The 23,547-nt window shown below is 41.1% G+C and overlaps 1 protein-coding gene across 4 annotated transcripts in view; it reads left to right on the top strand.

Annotated features, from left to right (window-relative positions):
* The window catches only part of gck (glucokinase (hexokinase 4)), a 65,467-nt gene that overhangs the window by 20,313 nt on the left and 21,607 nt on the right, over nucleotides 1–23,547 (top strand). For all 4 annotated transcript variants that reach the window (XM_059966991.1, XM_059966982.1, XM_059967008.1 and 1 more), the window contains exons 2-4: nucleotides 10,891–11,053; nucleotides 23,067–23,221; nucleotides 23,386–23,505. In XM_059966991.1, coding sequence (XP_059822974.1) covers nucleotides 10,891–11,053; nucleotides 23,067–23,221; nucleotides 23,386–23,505 — 438 coding nt within the window. The remainder of the gene's footprint in view (nucleotides 1–10,890; nucleotides 11,054–23,066; nucleotides 23,222–23,385; nucleotides 23,506–23,547) is intronic.

Raw genomic sequence — 23,547 nt, 5'->3', positions numbered from 1 at the left:
CTCCAACCATTGCTGTTCTGCCATCCTCCCTGGTAGTGTTCCTTTCCAATCAACTTTGACAGGCTCCTCTTTCATGCCCCTGTAATTCCTTTTACTCCACTGTAATACTGATACATCGGATTTTAACTCCTCCTTTTCAAACTGTGGGGTGAATTCTATCATATTATGATGATTCCTTTGCCTTAAGCACTCTAGTCAAATCTGTTTCATTACACAACATTCAATTCAGAATTGTCCTTCCGCTAGTGAAGCTGCTCTAAAAAGCCATTCATACATATTCTACAAATTGCCTCTCTTGGGATCCGGCACCAACCTCTTTTCCCTAGTTTACCTGCATTTTGAAATCCCCCAAGACAGTTGTAAAATTGGCCTCATTACACGCTTTTCTACCTCTTATTGTAATTCATATCCTACATTCTGGCTATTGTTTGGAGGCCTGCATATAACTCCCATCAGGGTCTTTTTACCCTTGCAGTTTCTCAACTCCACCCGCAATGATTCTCCATCTTCCAATCCTATGCACTTCCTTCTAATGATTTGATTTAATCTTTTTACCAACAGAACCACTCCACCCCCTCTGCCTGTCCTTTCGATACAATGTGTATGCTTTGATGTTAAAGCTCACCACCATGATTTTCTTCCAAACATGACTCTAGTACAGTCGGCCCTCCTTATCTGTGGGGGATTGGTTCCGGGACTCCCGCAGATACCAAAAAACACGGATGCTCAAGACCCTTATGTAAAATGGCATATAACCTACGCACATTCTCCCGTATACTTTAAATCATCTCTAGATTACTTATAATACCTAATACAATGTAAATGCTATATAAATAGTTATACTGTATTGTTTAGGGAATAATGACAAGAAAAAGAAGTCTGTACACGTTCAGTACAGATGCAACCATCGTACTCTTCTGGGAATGCTGATGCCACCTTGGCATCAACCGATCCTGATTCTCCTGTGATCTTTAAGTTCTTGAGGCTGTAGTGCTTTACATAGCTAGCCAGCCATTCCTTACTAGCCTTACTTCCTCTCGCTCACAACACAAGCAGCAAATGAACAAGTTTGAGGCAAACAATGCTCAACTTCTGGGTTTTCCCGATTCACGGTTGGTTGAATCCGCACATGCGGAACCCGCGGATAAGGAGGACTGACTCTATACCCACAACATCATACCTAACAATCTCTACATGATCATCTGTCTTATTCCGTATACTACATGCATTCAAATATAACACCTTTAGTTCTGTTTTGTCACCCTTTTCTATTTTGCTCACACGTTACACCAACTCATCCCACTGACTAATTCTGCCCTCTCTTCTGCCTGTTCTTCCTCACAGTCTCACTACATAATGCATCGACTAATATATCAACTGCCCTATCTTCAACCCTAGAGTTCTAGTTCCTATTCCGCTATCCTATTATTCTTTCAATTATCTGCAACCTCTCTACATATCTGCTGTCCTAATTTGCACAGACTACTGAGAGTTCTATAATGCAGTCCCATAAAAGTCATATGCTCTAATTGTTTCTAGGTTTTACTGATGTAGCATCACTGGACAATCCCTTAAGAATATTCTCTCTAAGAACTTATTATGTCTTCCCTTGTCAAAGAGGCAACTCCCCTTCATCTCTAACCTGGACTTCATCATGCTGCACAATCAAGAGAAAATCTGTAGATACTGTCTATCTGAGCAACACACACAAAATGCTGGAGGAACTCAGCAGGCCAGGCAGCATCTATGGAAAAAAGTACAGTCAACGTTTTGGGCCGAAACGCTTCAGTAGGACTGGAGAAAAATAGCTGAGGAGTAGATTTGAAAGGCTGGGGGGAGGGGAGGGAGAAGCACTAGGTGATAGGTGAAACTTGGAGGGGTAGAGATGAAGCAAAGAGCTAGGAAGTTCATTGATGAAAGAGACAGAAGACTGTTTGAGAAGAGGTTTTTGAGAAGGTGAAGCATTTGTTTCGCTTGTAAGGATGATTGCCAGGAGGGAGATCAGTGAGGAGGAATGAATGGACAAGGGAATGATAATTATCTTTGCAAGCAGAACAAGAACTTTACCTGCCCCTACACCTCCTCCCTCACTACCATTCAGGGCCCTAACAGTCCTTTCAAGCAAGGCAACACTTCACCTGTGAGTCTGTTGGGGTCATATGCTGTGTTCAGTGCTCCCGGTGTGACCTCTTGTGAGACCGGACGTAGATTGGGAAATTGCTTCACCGAGCATCTATGCTCCGTCTGGCAGACCAAGCATGATGTCCCAGTGGCCACCCATTTTAATTCCACTTCCCATTCTGATATATTCATCCATGGCCTCCTACAGTGTGGGGATAAGGCCACACTTAAGTTGGAGGAACAACACCTTATATTCTGTTATGGTAGTTTCCAACTTAATGGCATGAACATTAATTTCTCAAACTTACAGTAATGCCTCCAACCACCCCCCCTTCATCATTTCTGATCCCCTTGTTCCTCTCACATGTTATCTCCTTGCCCACCCATCGCCTTCCTCTGGTGTTCCAAACCGCGTCTCCCCCCATTTCTTCTTTCTTCCTTCTTCCATGGACTTCTGTCTCGTTCACCAATCAACTTCTTAGCTCTTTGCTTCATCGGCCCTCCCTCCAAATTTCACCTATCACCTGGCATTTCTTTCTCCCCTCCCCCACCTTTCAAATCTACTCCTCAGCCTTTTCCTCCAGTCCTGCCGATGGGCCTGTACTTTTTTCCATAGATGCTGCCTGGTCTACTTAGTTCCTCCAGAATTTTGAGTGTGGTGCTTCATCATGTCTGTAGCCTGTACCTACAGTATCCTAGAACATTGAACTGCCTGCGGTGCCTTCTCTTGGCCTTGTTTCTGTTATGGCAGTTCCTAGAGCAAATGCACAACCTGAATTTGACTTCCTTACCTGTTAAACCTCTTGTATTAAAATAAGTGTAGTTTAAAGCCTTTCATCTCTCATTGCTGTGTCCCTGGCTATTTGTCTACTAAACTTGCTTTGGCTGACAGTACTTACTCCCAATTTCTCATCTGCCCCATGATGCACCATCAATAACTCTCGGAGATGGGAGGCAAAAGATAGGCTTTTATTAGCTGCAAGAAACAACCTCGCAACATCCTGTATAAACCTCGCCTTTATACAGGGGTCTGTGGGAGGAGCCACAGGAGCAGTCAGCAGAGGGGCATGTCCAGACAGGTATATGTAGTTCACCACACCCCATTATTGGTCAGGGTCCCAGCTCCCTGCCAGACTAGTTTAAACTAATAAACCTAACAAACTAGTTTAAACTAACAAACTGGTTCCCTTCCAGTTTAAGTACATGCTGTCTCTTGTTTCTACAGGTTACCTCTGCCCCAGAAGAGGCCCCAATGATTCAAGATCTGAATCCCTGCATCCTGTATCAGCTTCTCAGCCACACATTCATATGGACTATCTTTCTATTTCTGCCTTCACAAGCACTTGTAATTCAGAGATCACTCCCTTCGAAGTCCTACTTTTTAATCTCTTTCCTAACTCCCCATATTCATTCTGCTTGTGTTGTTTGTACCAGTATATATCAAGTAGATGCTAATATCTCCCTACACCATGCTTCAGATTCAAAGGATTGAACTGATAGCAATTTTCAATTTCCTTTTCACCAGGTGGTGTAAAATCTCTGGGACCATTTATTAGATTTGTGGCAGGGCTCATATGATTCATTGGTGCAAAGAGGTGACAAACATCTTTAGGCCTTTGCTTATACACCATACTTTACAATAGTGTCTGAATTTTATCGTGGGATTAGAAATTATGCATCAATTAAAGATTCATGACAGATGAAAGAGGACTGGTGAAACGCTATTACTGTACCAACATTAGTATGTACCACTTGCAGGTTTTATAAATAAATTAAATCTCCTGCAGCTTTGACCGTTGTGTAAGGTAACAATTTCATTTCTATAGTAATGCTCTAATATTGTGATATTGAACCTAATAACACTTTTAAGTTTGATAAATGTAGTATTTAGACTATATAATTGTAACAAGGAACCCATAGGTAATATCTGATTCGAAGAGACATAAAGCGGCATGCAAATTTGTTACTGATATCTATGAATAGTTGCAACTCAGTATGTATCCTGCATGCACTAGGTTTTAATTTGTTTTTGTACACTTAATGCAATCCTATAATATCTACAATAAACAGAATTTTGTCTAGAGTCATGAAAGGCACTGTGAAAGATTTTTCATATCATTTTTTTGAAGCAAAGGCAAAAACGTTGGCAGAAATCTCACATAACAAAGTAACAACACTGATGTACTGATGTAGTAAGTCGCTGTAGTTATGATATCTTGCTGTATTTCCAATATGGTAAACCAATTAATGTAGTAAAGTTCAGTCTTTCACCACCTGGTGTATTGTACAGAGATTCAGTTTCTTGCATTGGAGGCTCTTTAGTGAAGGGTCACAGTTTGATTCTTGAGTTGAAGGGCAGTCATGGGAACAGAAGGTGAGTAACTGATTTGAATTTAGAAGACTCAGAGGTGATCTTACCGAAACATGTATGATTTTGAGCACATGGATGCCAAGAGGATATTTCCTCTGCAGAAGAATCTAGAACTAGGGAGTCACATGTTCAGTCTGGAAATGAGGAGGAATTTGATCCAGACGTAGTAAGTTTTTGGAATAGTCTGTCCCTGTGAATTGTGGAGTTTCAATCATTGGAGTAAATCCAAGGCAGAGCTAGAGGGCATAGGTTTAGCATAAGGGACATGGAGGAATTTGAGGAAGAACCTTTTCACCCAGAGGATGGTTGGAATCTGGAATGCACTGCCTGAGCAGGTCTCATACATATATGAAGTATCTGGAGGAGCAATTAAATCATCAAAGCATAGGAGTCTACAGATCAAATGCTGATAAGTGGAATGGGTGTAGATAGGAGCTAACGACAAACTGCTGGAGCAGCATTTGTGGGGGCAAGCAATTGTTGATGATTCAGTTTGAGACCCTACACTGGGAAATGCAGCATCTCAACCCTTTCATTAGCAATTCCTTTCCCACCACAGATGCTGCCAGACCTGCTGAACTTCTCCAGCATTTTTTTGTACCGGTGTCTCCTTTTAGAATGCAGATGATGAGGAATTTCTTTAGCCAGAGAGCGGTGAATCTGTGGAGTTTTTTGCCACAGGCAGCTGTGGAGGTCAGGTCTTTTTGTATGTATATTTAAGGCTGAGGTTGATAGATTCTTGATTGGTATACAGGGGGAAGGCAGGAGATTGGGGCTGAGAGGAAAAATGGATCAGCCATGAGCAGACTTGATGGAGCAATTGGCCTAATTCTGCTTCTGTATCTTATGATCTTATTCCAGCACCTGCAGTTTCTTAGAACATAGAAGAGAAACAGGCCCTTCAGCCAATGATGTTGTACAAAACTAATTAAACTTGTAATTAAATACTTAACTAAACTAATCCCTTCTGCCTACACAATGTCCGTAATCATTCTGCACATTCCTGTGCCTATCTAAAGAGCCTCTTAAATGCCTCTATCATATTTACCATCTGTGGCAAACATTCCAGGCACCCACCACTCTGTGTGTACAAGACCTGAGCAATATATCTCCTGTTAACTTGCTCCCTCTCACCTGAAGTTATTTATTCATTCATTTAGTGATACAGCTACAAGCTACCCTTCAAGCTGCACTGCTCCAGCAACTCCCAACAAACCCTAATGATTAACCCTAGCCTAATCACGGGACAATTTACAATGACCAACTAACCTGCCTGGTATGTCTGTAGATTGTGTGAGGAATCCTGAGGACCCAGAGGAAACTCATGCATTCCATGGGGAGGACATACTCCTTACAGAATGGCACCAGAATTGAACTCCGAACTCTGGGACTCCCCAGGCTGTATTGGTGCTGTGCTAACTGCTACACGAATGCACTCTAGCATTATAAGTTTTGATCCTAGGAAAAAGATACTGGCTATCTACTTATCTATGCCTCTTGTACTCTTATAAACTTCTATCAAATCTCCCCTCAGCCTCTGCTGTTCCGGATGGAAAAACACAAGCTTGTCCAACCTCTGCCCATAGCATATGCTCTCTGATCCAGACAGAATGCTGGTAAACCTCTTCTGCATCTTCACCAAAGCCTCCACATCCTTCCTATAAAGGAGTGACCAGAAATGAATTGAATGTAACACCCTTGTATCTCCATAGTATAGATGATAGTTGGCCTGGACACAGTGAGCAAGAGAGCCTGTTTCTGTACTGTGTTACTCCATGACTCTGACCACAATATTGTTACCTACTCTACTCATTCTTCACCATAATATTCTTTTCCACACAGTAAATTTATTTCCAAAATTTGAGAGTATTACATAATAACGAGACTACAGTGCTGAATCATTGCTATTATCTACTCTTGTGAATCAACAAGAAGATTTCACCCATCACCCGTGCTATAGTGGTTTTCAGAATGTGTGTACCTCAAACTTGGGGTCCTGTGTAGTGACAAGTTGCAGATAGATAATGCCTACCCATGGAACAAACAGATGTGTACCAAGAAGTTATGTGTAAATATAATTCCACTGTGGGGAATTGAGCAATTGATTTCTAGGAATCTCTGTTATTTTGATTAACAGTGGCCAATCATAATGAAAATCTCAGATCTTGTGTTTTTACAGGTAGGTTTGGAGATAGTGAATTTGTGACATCATTTCACAGGGCATGTGATACAGAGTTACTGTAACTATGGGAGAAAAATTGGATAATACAATAAGGTGGTGAACAGTCATACTAAATACATAAATAAATTTCTGTGATTATTAACAAATATTGTTTGCAGATTAATGTCCTTTTCAAAGTGCTGACCTTGTGCTGTTGACATTTCCAAATTGGCGCCTTGTTGTTGTCAATAGTACTGATTGAATAACCTAAATACAGTGGATTCTGCTTAATTGGGCCATCAGTTAATCAGGGCAGCCACTTATTTGGGACAACTCTTAAAGAACAAAATCTAATCAAGAAACTTGCCGGGATTCCCTTTGTTTATTTGGGACACTGTGCTGCGTAGTGAATTGGGACAGGCGACTATCAGTAAACAGTTTCTAACTAGTGTCAGTCACATTCACTTGTGTAGCCGTCAGATGCTACACAGTACTTAGAGCAAAGAGGTTTTAGATAGTGTCAGTTGATGTGTTTGTGTTTTTAAAACAAAACAATGATTTTTGTCACTGATAGTTGCCAAGAAATAAGCAGTAAGACAATTCTAAACTGTTTTGCTCACTGCGGTTTCAAGCTCTCAGGTTTGGAGATGCCAGAAACGGCCGGGAGTGAAAATGAAACGATTTCCCTACTTCAACAACTTAAGAACTACGAAGAATTTGAAGGTATCGACAATCATCTTAAATGTTACATTGAAGTTATAGCTTTGGAGGATGCAGTTGTCAATAGCGTTGTTTGAAGGCAGTCCATTATCTGCAGTAGGTGTCTGCGCTGACTTTGTTTTTTGTGTGCACAGGATGAATTAATTGTCGGTATCTATTAGGAACTAATACTCAGTTTTATAGTACTGTAGTAATATTGGTAGTGTTCTAATTTTTATTTATTTTCATATAAATATATAATTTGTTACTCGTTTGTCTTTTTTATATTGTTACGTATTCAGGCAACAATAAATATATGAGTTCAGCAAGGGTTTTTTATAACAAACAACACGTTTATTAAACACAGAAAACAACCCCCCCCCCCCCCCCCCGGTTAACGTAACCGGAAACAGCTGCTGTGCGGCAGCCCAAACAGTTCTTAAAGCGATATTGCAAAAACAGTTCTTTAAAGTGGTATTGCCAAAAGTTCGATATGCTCACAGTCCATTTAAAAGGAGAGACTTTATAAGACGATGTAAATTCTCTTTCACGTCGCTTGGCTTCAATCCCCGATGTTGAATTTCCCACGAAGAATTTATGAAAGAAACGGCTTAAAGGCACTGACCTTTCCTTCCTCACTATCCTCAATCCTTTCTGGTAAACCCAGGGATTAACACGAAGATAACCAACAAAATCCTTCCAAATAAAGATCAAACAAAGGTCGAAACCCATTTCACCGTAGAAAGCGAGTCTCCTCGATCTTTAACTCCCAAACTTCGATCTTCACTCTCCACTAATTTCTTGAACTAACAGAATTGTAAAGAACCTGCTGGCAATGACCTTTTAAACTTTAGGCATTAGATAAAAACTTCATTTTTCAACTAAACTGCGTCATCACTTAAATCAAACAGTGGCATGAAGTCAACTTGGCAAATCCAGCCACGAACTGCCCCTCCTCACAGCGTGGGGTCTTCCTTTTATAACCTGAAAAAAAACCTGTCACATGATCTCTGCTGGCGGGAAAATGACGTCACTCCACCATCACAAGACCATTACCTCAAGTCCAGTATAGCTTCAACCCCAGTCACGTGACAAGGGTACCACTGTCATGCGTCACGAGTACGTAACAATACATTTTTAACTATTTCCATGAAACTTTGGCTAATTGGGGCAGCTGTTTAACTGGGACAAGATGTACTGGTCTGGATGTCTCACAATGAACTGTGTGTGTCTGTGTGTGTAGAATGTGGGTGCAGTGGTAAGGCCAGCATTTACTGTCTGTTTCTAATTGTCCTTGAGAATGTCATGCTGAGTTGCTCCCCCAAACCACTGCAGCCCTGATTAGGATCTGCATTAGGGTCCTTTGAGGAACAACATCTTCCCTTCGCAGGAGAGGGTAAATTCATACTCAAAAGACCGGTCTTAGTCTGTCAAAATTATGCCTCAGACTTAATTTTTAAGTTCAAAGAGATGGTTTTTGTGGACAGGGGATTAATGGTCAGATTAGGGTTTACGGACAGGGATGAGGGTTAGTTAGAGGTCTGGGAGAGTAAATGAATAGTCAGGGGCAGGAACCGATGGTCACTGTCCCGGTCAGACCGCTCTGCAGTCAAGGGCCAGGTCAGGTCAGCAGGCCCTGAGGATGAGGGCCAGTGACATCCTCCCCCCAGGTCATTGAGTCCCATTGTCAGAGGTCCATCTGGGCAGGAGGCACAAGGACTGGTGATCCCTAGGTTGTTAAGCCCCAGAGTCAGAAGTCTGTGCAACTACAGAGATCAAAGCCTGAAAGGCAAATACCTTGTCCAGAAGTCAATTTCTGGAGGCAATACCCAGAGTTTGAAGCTGGTGGGTGAATCCAGGAATCTGCAAGTTCAGTGGTTGAAGCTTGAAGGTCGAAGACTGAAGTTGGCATCCAGAAATCAAAGCCCTTGGCTCAGAGGGCTGTTTATATGTGGGAGGAATGTCACTGGTCCTCGTCCATGGGGCCTATCTATGTGTGTAAGTGGGTAGCAGTCGTCGTTGCTTCTAGTATTTTGCTGAACGTTGTGGGCATGTGGTGTTAGTGCCAGAATGTGTAGCGACACTTGCGGGCTACTACCAATGTATCCTTAGGTTATGTTCATGCAAACGGGACATTTCATTGTATGTTTTGATGTACATGCGATAAATAAATGAATCTGAATCTTAGTCTGGTAATTGAATCTGCACCCTAAGGTCAAAAGTAAAGGTTTGCCACCCAATTTTTCATATCCAATTTGATTTGAAATAATACAGTCAGTATAAATTATATTCATTCCAAGCTTGCTTTTATATTGACCAGGGATTAGATCAGAACCAATATTCATGCCCAAGTGCTGCTTTAGAATTCCATCTCAACTCAAGTGAACAAATCGCTTCTAAAATACATTTCATCTTGTGCTTATCTGGCATTAATGAATCCAAATGTTGCTTTTTACCACATACTTTATCCAGACAATAAATAACCATTGTCACATATACAGCACACGTGATATACCTCACAAATCCTGATTGTACTTATCACCTCTATATACAATGCATACTAGCATATACCTACTTTCAAATTATTTCTGCACATATGCAATAAATATCATGTTAATTGGCTATTATATAGTGTGGATAGTCATAGGCTTTTTCCCTTGAAATAGCTGCCACAAGAGGGCCCAGGTTTAAGGTACTTGGGAGTAGGTACAGAGGAGATGTTGGGGTAAGTTTTTTTACTCACGGAGAGTGGTGAGTGCGTGGAATTGACTACCGGCAACGGTGGTGGAGGCGGATACGATAGGGCCTTTTAAGAGACTTTTGGATAGGTACATGGAGCTTAGAAAAATAGAGGGCTATGGGTAACCCTAGTAATTTCTAAGGTAGGGACATGTTCAGCACAACTTTGTGGGCCAAAGGGCCTGTATTGTGCTGTAGGTTTTCTATGTTTCTAATTAACTAGTAATGCATGTTGATCTTAAGCATACCATATGCAGTATTTACCAAAGAAAGTTGTTGACATTATGTTCATTTCTCCTTTTAATGAAAGAGTAGATAAATATTTGAAATGGGGAAATATATGGAGCTGTGAGTGAGGAATATAGAACATAAAACAGTACAGCTCAAGAATAGGCCTTTTAGCGCATGATATCTGTTCTGAAAAAAAATGCCAAATTAACCAATTCCTTTCCCTGCACTTGATCCATATGCTTCCATTCACTACACATTCATATTTCTAACTAAAAGCCTCTTAAACACCACTAATATTTATGCTTCCACCACCATCCCCGGCTACACAGTCCAGGAGCCTACCATTCTCTGTAGAAAAAAAACTTGTCCTGCACATCTCCTTTAAACATCCCCCCTCCCCAACTTCACCTTAAAGCAATAAAGAAATAGAAATTTTAGTGGAAAACTTACCCGTAATTACTACGATTACAACACATATGAATCATAGAGTGTGCCCTATACATAACCATATGTATAAACCTGTAGATACCTCTCCCTCATATGTTCTGTGGTGTTTTTAACTTAATAGGTACAGCAGACTTTATCAGAGTTTCATCTCCGGAAAGAAGAGCTCTTGGAAGTGAAACGGCGAATACAGCAGGAGATGGAGAAAGGCCTTAAGTTGGAAACTCATAATACAGCCAGTGTGAAGATGTTACCTACTTATGTACGTTCAACTCCAGATGGCTCAGGTAGAAAAACTAATATCCTGAATAACTATGTGTCAACACATTCTAAAAATAATAAGATAGATATGTCCAATAAATGCAGTATAAAATCTGCCATAAGGAATTTGAACCTGGTTATGACACCTGTCTTTACACAGCTTGTTGTTTTCACTACCAAAGGGAGCTACCTGATAATGTTGATAATTCCATAGCCCTTTAAGATTAGAGGAATGAACATTTTGGAAGTCAAAATATTGACTATTTTCCCCTCATACTCCCAATTTCCTTATATGCCAAATGCATTATTGAACTTGCTGTGGTGAACTACATATACCTGTCTGGACACGCCCCTGCCCTGCTGACTGCTCCTGTGGTTCCTCCCACAGACCCCTGTATAAAGGCGATTGGAGGCACTGCTCCCCCCTGTCGTTCGCCTCCCATATCCGAGAGTTATTGATGGTGCATTACTTGCCATGACTTTTTTAACTTGTACTGTATTGAGTGTCCAAATACATTTCATAGCCAATTAACAACAAAATATATTTATGTGTTCCCTTTAATTTCTTGAGGTGATACACAGGAGTGTATATCATACAAAATATAACTCCAAGCCCATGATAAAGTATTTGGACAGGGTTAAAGCTGTAGGTTTTAAGAATTATCTGAAAGGTCCGGGTTGTGAGGCAGAGAAATTGACGGAATGGACTCTAGTACTTGAAGGACAGGCAAAAATGGTAATGATAGATTTCTTAAAATTAGGAATTCATCAGAGCCCAGAATTAAGGTACAGATAACAAGGATGGTTATTGAGTCATAGAGCACTACAGCACAGAAACAAGCCCATCAGCACATCGAGTCCTTGCTGCCTAGCCCCATCTACCTATACTCAGAACATAGCCTTCCATACTCATGTTGATGTACCTATCCAAATTTCTATTCAATGTTGCAATTGCTGGTTAAAAAATGGTTGGAAAATATTATAGGAAAAAATATGCAATGCATTGAAAACTAAGTGGTAATTTTTAAATAAGCTGAGAGTCAAAATGGTCTAATGATCACCAATTCGATGAACAGGATTTTTATATAAATGGTCATTTTAATATGCACTCAGTGGCCACCTTATTAGGTATAATCTTTACACCCGCTCATTAATGCAAATATGTAATCAGCCAATCATAAATCAGCAATTCAGTGCATCAAAACATGCTGACATGGTCAAGAGGCTTAAATTTTGTTCAGATCAAACATCAGAATTGAGAATTAAGATCTAAGTGACTTTGATGGTGCAATGTTTATTGGTACCAGACGGATGGTTTGAGTTTCTCAAAAACTGCTAATCTCCTGGGCTTTTCCTATACAACTGTCTCTAAAGTTTACAGAATATGGTGCAAAAAACATTAAAAAAACAGCAGTCCTGTTGGCGAAAGCACCTTGTAAATGAGAGCGGTCAGAGGAGACTGGTTCAAGCTGACAGAAAAGTGACAGTAACTCAAATAATTGTGTGTTACAACAGTAGTGTGCAAAAGAGTATCTCGGAATGCCAACACATTGAACCTTGAAGTGAATGGGCTACAGCCTCAAAAGACCACACCGGGTTCCACTCCTGTACCCAATAAAGTGACCACTGAGTATATCTCTGTAAATAGAAGTACTTTCAAAATGTTGCTTTTGTTAAAAAGTTAATAAACCCGGAATCAAATCGGATCACATTCCCCTCCATAGATGGTGCCTGATTTGCTGAGTTCCCTCCAGGTTTTGTGTGTGTTGCACAGTAATAGTACTGATATTGGTACTCTCCCACGATGGGGAATTTGATGATAGCCAGATTAAAATCAACCATGCTAGCAGGGAGAAACATCCTGTTGTTCAACAGGACTACTAAGAGAGCTGTTGGAGTCTCAATTAAATGACAAATGGAGTGGGTTACTAAAAGATTGCACTGATTGTCCAAACTTTTTGTTCAACTTTTAGATAGAGTTTTAAAAAACAACAGAAGGCAACTAAAAATGTCATTAAGAGGGTAAAGATGGAATATGAAAGTAAGCTAGCCAATAATATTAATGAAGATACCAAAAGTTTCTTCAGACACATAAAGTGTTATAAAGAGGTGTAAGTGGATATTGGACGGCTGGAAAACTATGCTAGAGAGGTAGTAATGGGGGATAATGAAGGTAGATGAACTGAATAAGTTTGTTGCATCATTCTTCACTGTGGAAGACACTAGAAATATGATGGAAGTTTTAAGTGTCAAGGATCATGAAGTGTGTGAAGTTACCATTAATAGAGAGAAGGTTTTTAGGGAAACTGAAAGGTCTGAAGGTAAATAAGTCACCTGGACCAGATGGTGAACACCTCAGGATTCTGAAAGAGGTAGCTGAAGAGATTGTGGAGGCATTAGTAATGATCTTTCAAGAATCACTAGATTCTGGAATGGTTCTGGAAGTCTGGAATGATTCTGGAAGACTGGAAAATTGCAAATGTCACTCCACTCAAGAAGGGAGAGAGGCAGAGGAAAGGAAACTATAGGCCAGATAGTCTGATCTCAGTGGTTGGGAAGATGTTGGAGTTGATTATTAAGGATGAGGTCTCAGGGTACTTGGAGGCACATGATAAAATAGGCCGTGGTTAGCAAGGTTTCCTCAAGTGAAAATCTTGCCTGAGGAATCTGTTGGTATTCTTTGAAGAAATAACAAGTAGGATAGACAAAAGAGGATCGGTTGATGTTCTGTACTTGGATTTTCAGAAGGCCTTTGACAAAGTGCCACACATGAGGCTGCTTAACAAGCTGCGAGCCCTTGGTATTACATTTCAGCATTCAACACAATCATTCCTCAGAAACTGACTGGAAAGCTGAGCCTATTGGGCCTGAACATCTCCCTCTGCAACTGGATCCTAGACTTACTGACTGGGAGACCTCAGTCAGTTCAGATCAGAAGCAGCATCTCCAACACCATCACACTGAGCACGGGGGCCCCCCAGGGCCACTCTGCTGACCCACGACTGTGTTGCAACACACAGCTCGAACCACAAGTTTGCCAATGACACGACCATGGTGGGTCTCATCAGCAAGAACGACGAGTCAGCATACAGAGAGGAGGTGCAGTGGCTAACAGACTGGTGCATAGCCAACAACTTGTCTCTGAATGTGAACAAAACAAAAGAGGTGGTTGTTGACTTCAGGAGGGCACGGAGCAACCACTCTCCACTGAACATCGACGGCTCCTTGGTAGAGATTGTTAAGAGCACCAAATTTCTTGGTGTTCACCTGGCGGAGAATCTCACCTGGTACCTCAACACCAGCTCCACAGCAAAGAAAGCCCAGCAGCGTCTCTACTTTCTGTGAAGGCTGAGGGAGGTGCATTTCCCACCCCCCCCCCCATCCTCATCACATTCTACAGGGGTTGTATTGAGAGTGTCCTGAGCAGCTGCATCACTGCCTGGTTTGGAAATTGCACCATCTCGGATCACAAGACCCTGCAGTGGATAGTGAGGTCAGCTGAGAAGATCATCAGGGTCTCTTTTCCCACCATTACAGACATTTACACCACACGCTGCATCCACAAAGCAAACAGCATTATGAAGGACCCCACAAACCCCTCATACAAACTCTTCTCCCTCCTGCCATCTGGGAAAAGGCACCGAAGCATTCGGGCTCTCACAACCAGACTGTGTAACAGTTTCTTCCCTCAAGCCATTAGACTCCTCAATACCCAGAGTCTGGACTGACACCAACTTACTGCCCTCTACTGTGCCTATTGTCTTGTTTATTATTTATTGTAATGCCTGCACTGTTTTGTGCACTTTATGCAGTCCTGGGCAGGTCTGTAGTCCAGTGTAGTTTTTTTTGTGTTGTTTCATGTAGCACCATTGTCTCATTTTTACTGTGTACTGTACCAGCAGTTACGGTCGAAATGACAATAAAAAGTGACTTGACTTGAAGATCCTAGCATGGATAAAGCAGTGGCTGATTGTCAGGAGGCAGAGAGTGGGATTAAAGGGAGCCTTTTCTGGTTGGATGCTGGTGACTAGTGGTGTTTCACAGGAGCCTGCGTTTGGAATGATTCTTTTAACGTTATATGTCAATGATTTGGATGATGAAATTGATGCCTTTGTTGCAAAGTTTGCAGATGATATAAAGCTTGGTGGAGGAGCAGGTAGTTTTAAGGAAGTAGAGGGGCATCAGAAGAATTTAGACAGGTTAGGAGAATGGGCAAAGAAATGGCAGATGGAATACAGTGATGGGAAGTATATTGTCATGCACTTTGATCGAAGAAATGAAAAGGCTGATTATTCACTAAATGTAGAGGAAATACAAAATCTGAGGTATAAAGAGACTTGGGAGTCTTTGTGCAGGATTCCCCAAGGTTAATTTGCTGGTTGAGTCTGTGTTGAGGAAGACAAGTGCAATATTAGCATTTATTTCAAGAAGACTAGAATATAAAAGCAAGGATATAATGCTGAGGCTTCATAAAGCACTGGTGAGGTCTCACTTGGAGTATTGTGAGCAGTTTTGGACCCCTTATCTTAGAAAGGATACACTGAAACTGGAGAGGGTTCAAAGGAAGTTCACAAAAATGATCCCAGGATTGAATGGCTTGTCATTTGAAGAGTGTTTAATGGCTCTGAGCCTGTATTCACTGGAATTCAGAAGAATGAAGGCTGACCTCATTGAAATCTTTTGAATGATGAAAGAGTAGAATATTTCCTAAATGGTGGGAGAGTCTAAGATCAGAGGACGCAGCCTCATAATAGAAGGGTGTTCTTTTAGAATGGAGATGAGGAGGAATTTCTTTAGCCAGAAAGTGGTGAATCTGTGGAATTCTTTGCCATAGGCTCTGTGGATGCCAAGTCTTTATGTATATTTATTTATATTTAAGGCAAGGATTGATAGATTCTTGAGTGGTCAGGTCATGAAGGGATACAGGGAGAAGGCAGGAGATTGGGGGTGAGGAAAATTGGATCAGCCATGATGAAATTGCAGAACCAAATGGCCTAATTCTGCTCCTGTATGTGAACCTGGAGATTCAGTTTCCTGTGGGCATATGCAGCAAATCTATAGAATAGTAACTATGACAGGATCAATAAAAGATCAAGTAGAGTGCAGAAGACAACATACTGTGCAAATGCAAATATAAATAAATAGAATGAAATAGTAAGAACATGAAATAACAAGATAAAGATCTCTTAAAGTGAAATAACCGGTTGTGGAAACATCTCAGTAGATGGGTAAGTGAGTGCAGTTATCCCCTTTGTTCAAGAGCCTCATGGTTGTGGGGTATTAATTGTTCTTGAGCATAATAGCGTGATTCCTGAGCTCTTTTATCTTCTACCTGATGGCAGCAGCAAGAAAAGAGCATGGCCTGGTGATGAGGATCTCTGATGATGGATGCTGCTTTCCTATGACAGCATTTCATGAAGATGTGCTGAATGGTTGGGAGGGTTTTACCTGTCTTGTACCAGGCCAAATCCTGTCATGCACTGGGCCTTTCGTAGGATTTTCCATTCAAAGGCATTGGCCATTCCATACTAGGCTGTGATGCAGCCAATCAATACACTCTCCACTACATATCTGTAGAAGTTTGTTGAAGTTTTAAATGTCATGCCGAATCTCTGCAGACTCTTAAGGAGGTAGAGGCACTGCCATGCTTTCTTCACAATTGCACTTATGTGCTGGGTCCAGGACAGGTCCTCTGAAATAGTAGCAGCCAGAAATTTTCAATCTCCCTCCTGTATGCTGATTCATCACCACCTTAGATTCGGCTCACAATAGTGGTGTCATCAGCAAAGTTGAATATATTGTTAGAGCTATGCTTAGTCATATAGTTATAAGTGTAGAACAGGGAGCTAAGCACATAGCCCTTTGGTGCACCTGTGGAGAGATGTTGTTGCCAATCCAGACTGACTGGGGTCTCCAAATGAGAACATCCAGGATCCAATTGAAAACGGAGGTATTGAGACAAAAGTCTTGGAGCTTATTGATTAGTTTTGAGGGGCTGATGGTATTAAATGCTGAACTGTAGTTGATTAAGAGTACCCTGATGTACACATCTTTGCTGTCCAGCATTGAATGAAGAGCCAATCTGCTGTGGACGAGTTGCTCTGGTATGCAAATTGTAGTGGATCCTAGTCGCCTCTCAGGCAGGAGCTGAAATATTTCAACATCCTTTCAATTCATATATCACTATGAATGTAAGTGATACTCATCCAGACAGATCACCACACTCTTCTGGGACTCTGGTATAATTGAAGCCTGCTTGAAACAGGTGGGTACCAGACACTGCCCAAGTGAAAGGTTAAAGATTTCAGTAAACCCACCAACTAGTTGGTGAGCACAGGTCTTTAGTATGTGCCAGGTACCCCATCTAGTCTGGTCACTTCCTTGGATTTGCCCTCCTGAAGGCAGCCCACATATCAGCTTCAGACACTGAGATCAAAGGATCTTTGATCAAAGGATCAAAGGGTTTGTGATGATTCCTCCATGTTTTGATGGTCAAAGCAAGCATAGCAGGCATTGAGTTTATCTAGAAACACATCCCTGCTGTCTCCCATGTAGCATTCAAACACTGCCACAGTTGTCAAGTATCCCTCTTTGATACCAGTTTGATCCAAGATCACCACTTCGCCCATGAGATGGCTCTCTGAAGATCATAAATCCACCTCTTGTAGCTTTCTTGGCCTCCAGACTTGAATGCCTTCGATCTGGCTCTCAGCAAATTTAGGATCTCTTGGTTCATCTAGGGGGTCTGATTGGGGAAGACTGAATAATTTAGTGGAAACATGTTCATTTACAGCTGTTTTAATGAAGTGCATTACAACCATGGCGTGTTCATTCAGATCTCTAGATGAGTGCTTGAACACCCAGTCCACTGACTCAAAGCATCCTGTAATCATTCCTCTGCCTCCCATGACCACCTCTTAGTTGTCCTCATCTCTGAAGCATTGTGTTTTAGGCTCTGCCTGTATCTGGGTAGCTGGTTTGGTGAAAGTTTTTAAGGAGTTGTAAAGGAGGAAAAAGAATAAGAAGGGAGTAATGTCCAGGGAGGAAATTTCAGAGGTGAAAGAATTGTACAAATGGTGGAACAATTAAATTTGGGGATGAGCAAGAAACTTGAATTCTCAGTGATTATAAGGTTGAAGCAGATTCAAATGAGAAGGAGGATCAGAAAACAGGGATAAAAAAAATTTAAAATGTAATGTGGCTTAACAGGAGCTAGTATAGGACAGCAAGTAGCAATATTGGCTGAGCAGGATATGGCAATTGGGGGAACAGGTTGCAGTTTTTTTGAATAAGCCTAGCTCTGGAGACAAGAACAAAGCTGACCAGCCACATATACAAACATATATTGGAATTGATCTGAATCACAACAAGCAATTGCAGTAAAGACCATTATCAAACAAACTGTACGACTGCTCTCATTCTTTATTTTCATTTCTTTCCTTGATGTTACACTTCACATCCAAAGACCTTCCTACTGGAGTAAAACTTTTCTGCAGCATTAATGGTGCCTATACTTTACAACCAGAATCTCCCCAACCTTATTAGTTCAGTTGCAGTGTGTAGTGGACATCTGAAATTGCATAGTCAGAAGCTGATCGCGAAGTCATTGTCAACTCATTCAGTGAAACAAATGAGAGATTAGGCCTTGTTTTCAACATCTGCAGGTTAAAAGTCCTTTACCAACCTGCCTTTGCTGTACTGCACCATCTTCAGACAATGAATCAGAATTAGGTTTATTATCACTGTTATATATGACATGAAGTTTGTTGTTGTTGATGATGTCCTTAATGGTGGGGAAGGTTGTGCCCATGATAGAGCTGACTACGACCCTCTGTACCCTTTTTCAATCTTATGCCATGGAGATTCCATACCAAACTGTGATGCAACCTGTCATTGCTGTCCACCCTACATCTATAGAAATTTACAAGAGTCATTGGTGACACATCAAATCTCAAATTCTAATGAAGTACAGCCGCTGGCTATGCTCACTTTGACTGTCAATCATGGAGGAACCATTACAAACTCCCAAATCCTCTAATGATCCTTTGATTTCAGTCTTTGAGGCTGATGTGTAAGCAGCCTTTAGGAGAATGAACCCACAAAAAGCATCCAACCTATATGGGGTACCTGGCCAAGTGCTAAGGACCTGTATCAATCAACTGGAGTGTTCACTAAGATCTTTAGCCTCTCACTTCAGCAGTGTATGGTACCCAAATGCTTCAAGCATGCTTCAGTTATATCAGTGCCCAAGTGTGGTGATCTGCCTCAGTGACTATCATTCAGTTGCACTTAAACACACAGTGGTGAAGTGTTTTGAGAGGTTGGCGATGAAACGTATCAACTCCCGACTGAAAGATGACTTGGATCCCTTCCAATTTGTTTACCAGAGCAGCAGGTCCACAGCAGATGCCACCTCATTACCTCTTGACTCAACCCTGGAACATCTTGACAGCAAAGGTGCATGCATCAGGATGCTCTTTATTGAATACAGCTCAGCAATGAATACCATCATCCCCACAAAACTAATCAATAAACTTCAAGACCTTGGCCTCAATACCTCCTTGCTCAATTGGATCCTGGATTTCCTCACTTGCAGACCTCAGTCTGTTCGGATTGTCAACAACATCTCCTCCACAATCTCCATCAGCACAGGTGTATGTGTGCTTAGTCCCCTGCTTTACTCATTTTACGCTTATGACTGGGTGGCTAAGCACATTTCGAAGTACATTTATTATCAAAGTATGTATACATTATACAACCTTGAAACGTGTCTCCTTACAGACAGCCACAAAACAAATAAACTTCAAAAGAAGCGATTTTTAAAAAAGACCATCAAACACCAAATGTGTGTGTAGAGAGAGAGAGAGAGAGAGAGAAACGAATTGTATAAACAATAAAAGTAAGCAAACAGCTTCAGAAATGAAGTTTTTCAAAAGACATGAAGCCAGGCATCACTGTAGCCAGAGCAGGCTACAGCCTCGGTTCATGGCAAAACCAGGTAAATGTTACAAGACCACAGACGCGAAGACAGGCATCACTGTAGCCAGAGCAAGCTACAGCCTCGGTTCATGGCAAAACCAGGTAAATGTTACAAGACCACAGATGCGAAGCCAGGCATCACTGTAGCCAGAGCAAGCTACAGCCTCAGTTCATGGCAATACCAGGTAAATGTTACAAGACCACAGACGCGAAGCCAGGCATCACTGTAGCCAGAGCAGGCTACACCTTCAGTTCAGTGTGGAGCTCAGTAAATGTAGCTCCATGTAGTGGAGCAGCAAGCTGAACAGGCCCTTGTCTCCAGTCTGGCACCCGGACTTTTTCAATCTGGCCCAGCACTTAAGTCCTCCAGACATCGGATTGTTCCTCGCTCTCGGACCGCACTAGGGCTTGAACCTCACTGTCATGATTCGACCCATTTCTCACCTTTCCAATCCAGCCTGGTACTTAAATTGATCAGGTATCGGGACTTTCCTCGCTGTCAGGGGCATTATGACTCTGCCTTGACTCTGCTTCCACTCCACCTCCGTTTTCATTTGCCTCGACCATCCCTTCACTCCATCTCCTCTTCCGCCACCGCTCGCCTTCACTTTCCTCAATTATTTTTTCATCTGTCCTCTGCCTCCGCCCCCGCTGCACTCCATTGTTAGCATTGATTATTATTAATGAAGTGTTATTAATACTCAGCTTCACTTGTTCCATCATTGAAATGTTCCCACAACCAACTGACTCACTTTCAAGGACTCTTCGTCTCATGTTCTCAATATTTATTGTTTGTTTATTTACTTTTTTTTTCTATTTGCATAATTTATTGTCTTCTGTACTCTGGTTGAACAGTTTTCATTGATTTATTATGGTTATTGGACTTGCTGAGTATGCCGGCAAGAAAATTAATCTTAAACTTGTATATGGTGACATATATGCACTTTGATAATAAATTTATTTTGAACTTTAGCATGCTTTCTTCATGATTGCATTGCATAAAGATGTTGGGCCTTAGACGCTGACACCTAGGAACTTGAATCTGCTCACCCTTTCCACTCAGTGAGGACTGGTATGTGTTCTCCTGACTTCCGTTTCCTAAAATCCACAATCAGTTCTTTGGTCTTGCTGACGTTGAGTGTGAGGTTGTTGTTACGATACCATTCAACCAGCAATTATAATTACTCTTGTATGTCACCATCCGTGATTTTAGCAACAAATGTGGTGTCATCTTCAAATTTATTCATGTCATTTGGTGCATCCTTAATGTGTGCCTGTGTTGATTGTCAATGAGGAGGAGATGTTATTACTGATCCATACCTCTTGTTATCTCCCGGTCAGGAAGTCGAGGAACCAGTTGCAGAGGAGAGTACAAAGGGCCAGGTTAGGATCTTGGTGATGAATACTGAGGGGATGATGGAATTGAATGCTGAACTGTAATCAATAAACAGTCTGATGTATGTTTTGCTGTTGTCTAGGTGCTCAGAATCATGATATAAAGGAGGATAAACTATTAACTTATGCAGCCATGTTTCAAGTGAGTGAGTTGGTGAGGATGAGAACGAGTGAATGAATTCACGTAAATGAATGTGATCTTTCAGTTTTCCATCTATTTAATTATGCATCTTACTCCCACTCTGATCTCTCTGACTTTGTCCTCCTACAGTTTATCAATGAAGCTAATCATAAGCATCAGGAATAGGATCTCATTTTCCCACTTGGCAATTATGGCTACTCCAGTCTTGTATCTTACATTTTCACTGTTTATTTTTTCTGCTCCCTCCTAATAAGATTACTGAGATAACATCAGAACTAGGAGCAAGAGTAAGGCATATGGCTCTTTGAGCCATGGATGGTTAACCTTCTAACCCCTGCATCATGCTCCTGCAGTATCCCTACATCCAATGGTTCCTTTAACAGCTAGAAATCTGTTGATCTCTGTTTTGGATGAACTTGATCACCAAATCTTAACTGAATCAAAATCAGGTTTAATATCACTGATATGTCATGAAACTTATTATTTTGCAACTGTCCTCTGGGGTAGAGAACTGCAAAGGTTCTTCACTCATTCTTAGTGCAGAAATTTCTCCTATATTGGTCCAAAGTAATTCTGAAACTGTGGTTCTGATTCTAGTATCCTGAAACATTCTGTCATTTCCAAAGAAATCACCTATTATTTTTATGAATATTGGAGAACACAATCCTGGCCTATTTAATCTCACCTCATCATGTAGATAAATGGTTTTGTATATTTTATCTGAAATGTTCTGCCTTATTCACTTAGCATGTCTGTATCTTCTAGAGACCTCTTTACATCCTCCTCTTGCTCATTCACTTCATTCATCTCCTTTTACCGTAGTTTTTCAGTAGCCTCAGCATCCTCTTTCACTCAATCTCCCTATCCTTCTCGCATCCTTTCTCTGCACCTTAAAACTTGATTTGTTTACAACTTATTAGATGAAAGAACACCAACCTGGCTTATGAACTAAGCTTCTCTTCCCATTGTTTGTTGTTCGTGAATATTTCTAGCATTTTCAAATTTCATTTCAGATCTATGGAATCTGCAAAATTTTACATTTGTTGAAATGGGAGGAAGCTTTTCCCAGGGACAGATACGTAAAGAAGAGAGGTGGTGCAAGGAAGGAGGGGTATGAAGAAGGAGGCAGAAGGAAGAAGGTGGAGTGTGATGCAAAGACTAGAGATGGCATGATTTATGATAAGTATCAAGGCCAGCAGGTTATTTGATCATATGCTTTGGATTATTCAGATGGTTGAGTGCGGATAGAAAGGAAGTGAAGATGGAGGGCAGATAGCAAAATTTTTTGAGATGTGGTTTGAATCACTAAGGATGAAACATCACACAGGGGAACAAAGAAGACATAATGGTGAGAACACTTTAAGTCTACCTCCCTTTAGCTTGTAAGCCTTCTGTTCAGGAATCTCACAAAGTTGAACTTTGGGCCTGAAAGTGAATATTTTTAACCTTTGATTAACATTGATTTTTCTTTAAAATGTGTCCATATACATACTTGTATGACATGTTATTACCTTGTCTTCTAGAGGTGGGTGATTTCCTGGCACTGGATCTAGGAGGCACAAATTTCCGTGTGATGTTGGTGAAAGTAGAAGAAGATGAAACTAAAAGTTGGAAAATTGCTACCAACAACCAAATGTATTCCATTCCCACTGATGTTATGACAGACACAGCAGAAATTGTAAGGGTTTTACAAACTTATTGCTTCAGATTGATAGGAATGATAGATGGATCAAAATTTTTCTGAGGCAACTGGTTCTTAATTTTATTTCAGTGCTTCTGTATCAATTGGGTTTTCTGTGATTATAATCATTCTTACTAACATTGCTTGCATGTTCTTGTTAGCTCTTTGATTACATTGCTGAGTGTATTTCCAAATTCCTGGATCAATACAACATGAAAGACAAGAAGTTGCCTCTTGGATTTACATTTTCATTCCCAGTCCGACATGAAGATATTGACAAGGTGAGAGACTTCATGGATATCATTAGTGGGACTGGTATGGCC

The sequence above is a fragment of the Hypanus sabinus genome, chromosome 1 (assembly GCF_030144855.1).
Source record: "Hypanus sabinus isolate sHypSab1 chromosome 1, sHypSab1.hap1, whole genome shotgun sequence".
NCBI lineage: Eukaryota > Metazoa > Chordata > Chondrichthyes > Myliobatiformes > Dasyatidae > Hypanus > Hypanus sabinus.
This window is presented reverse-complemented; position numbering and strand designations above follow the sequence as displayed.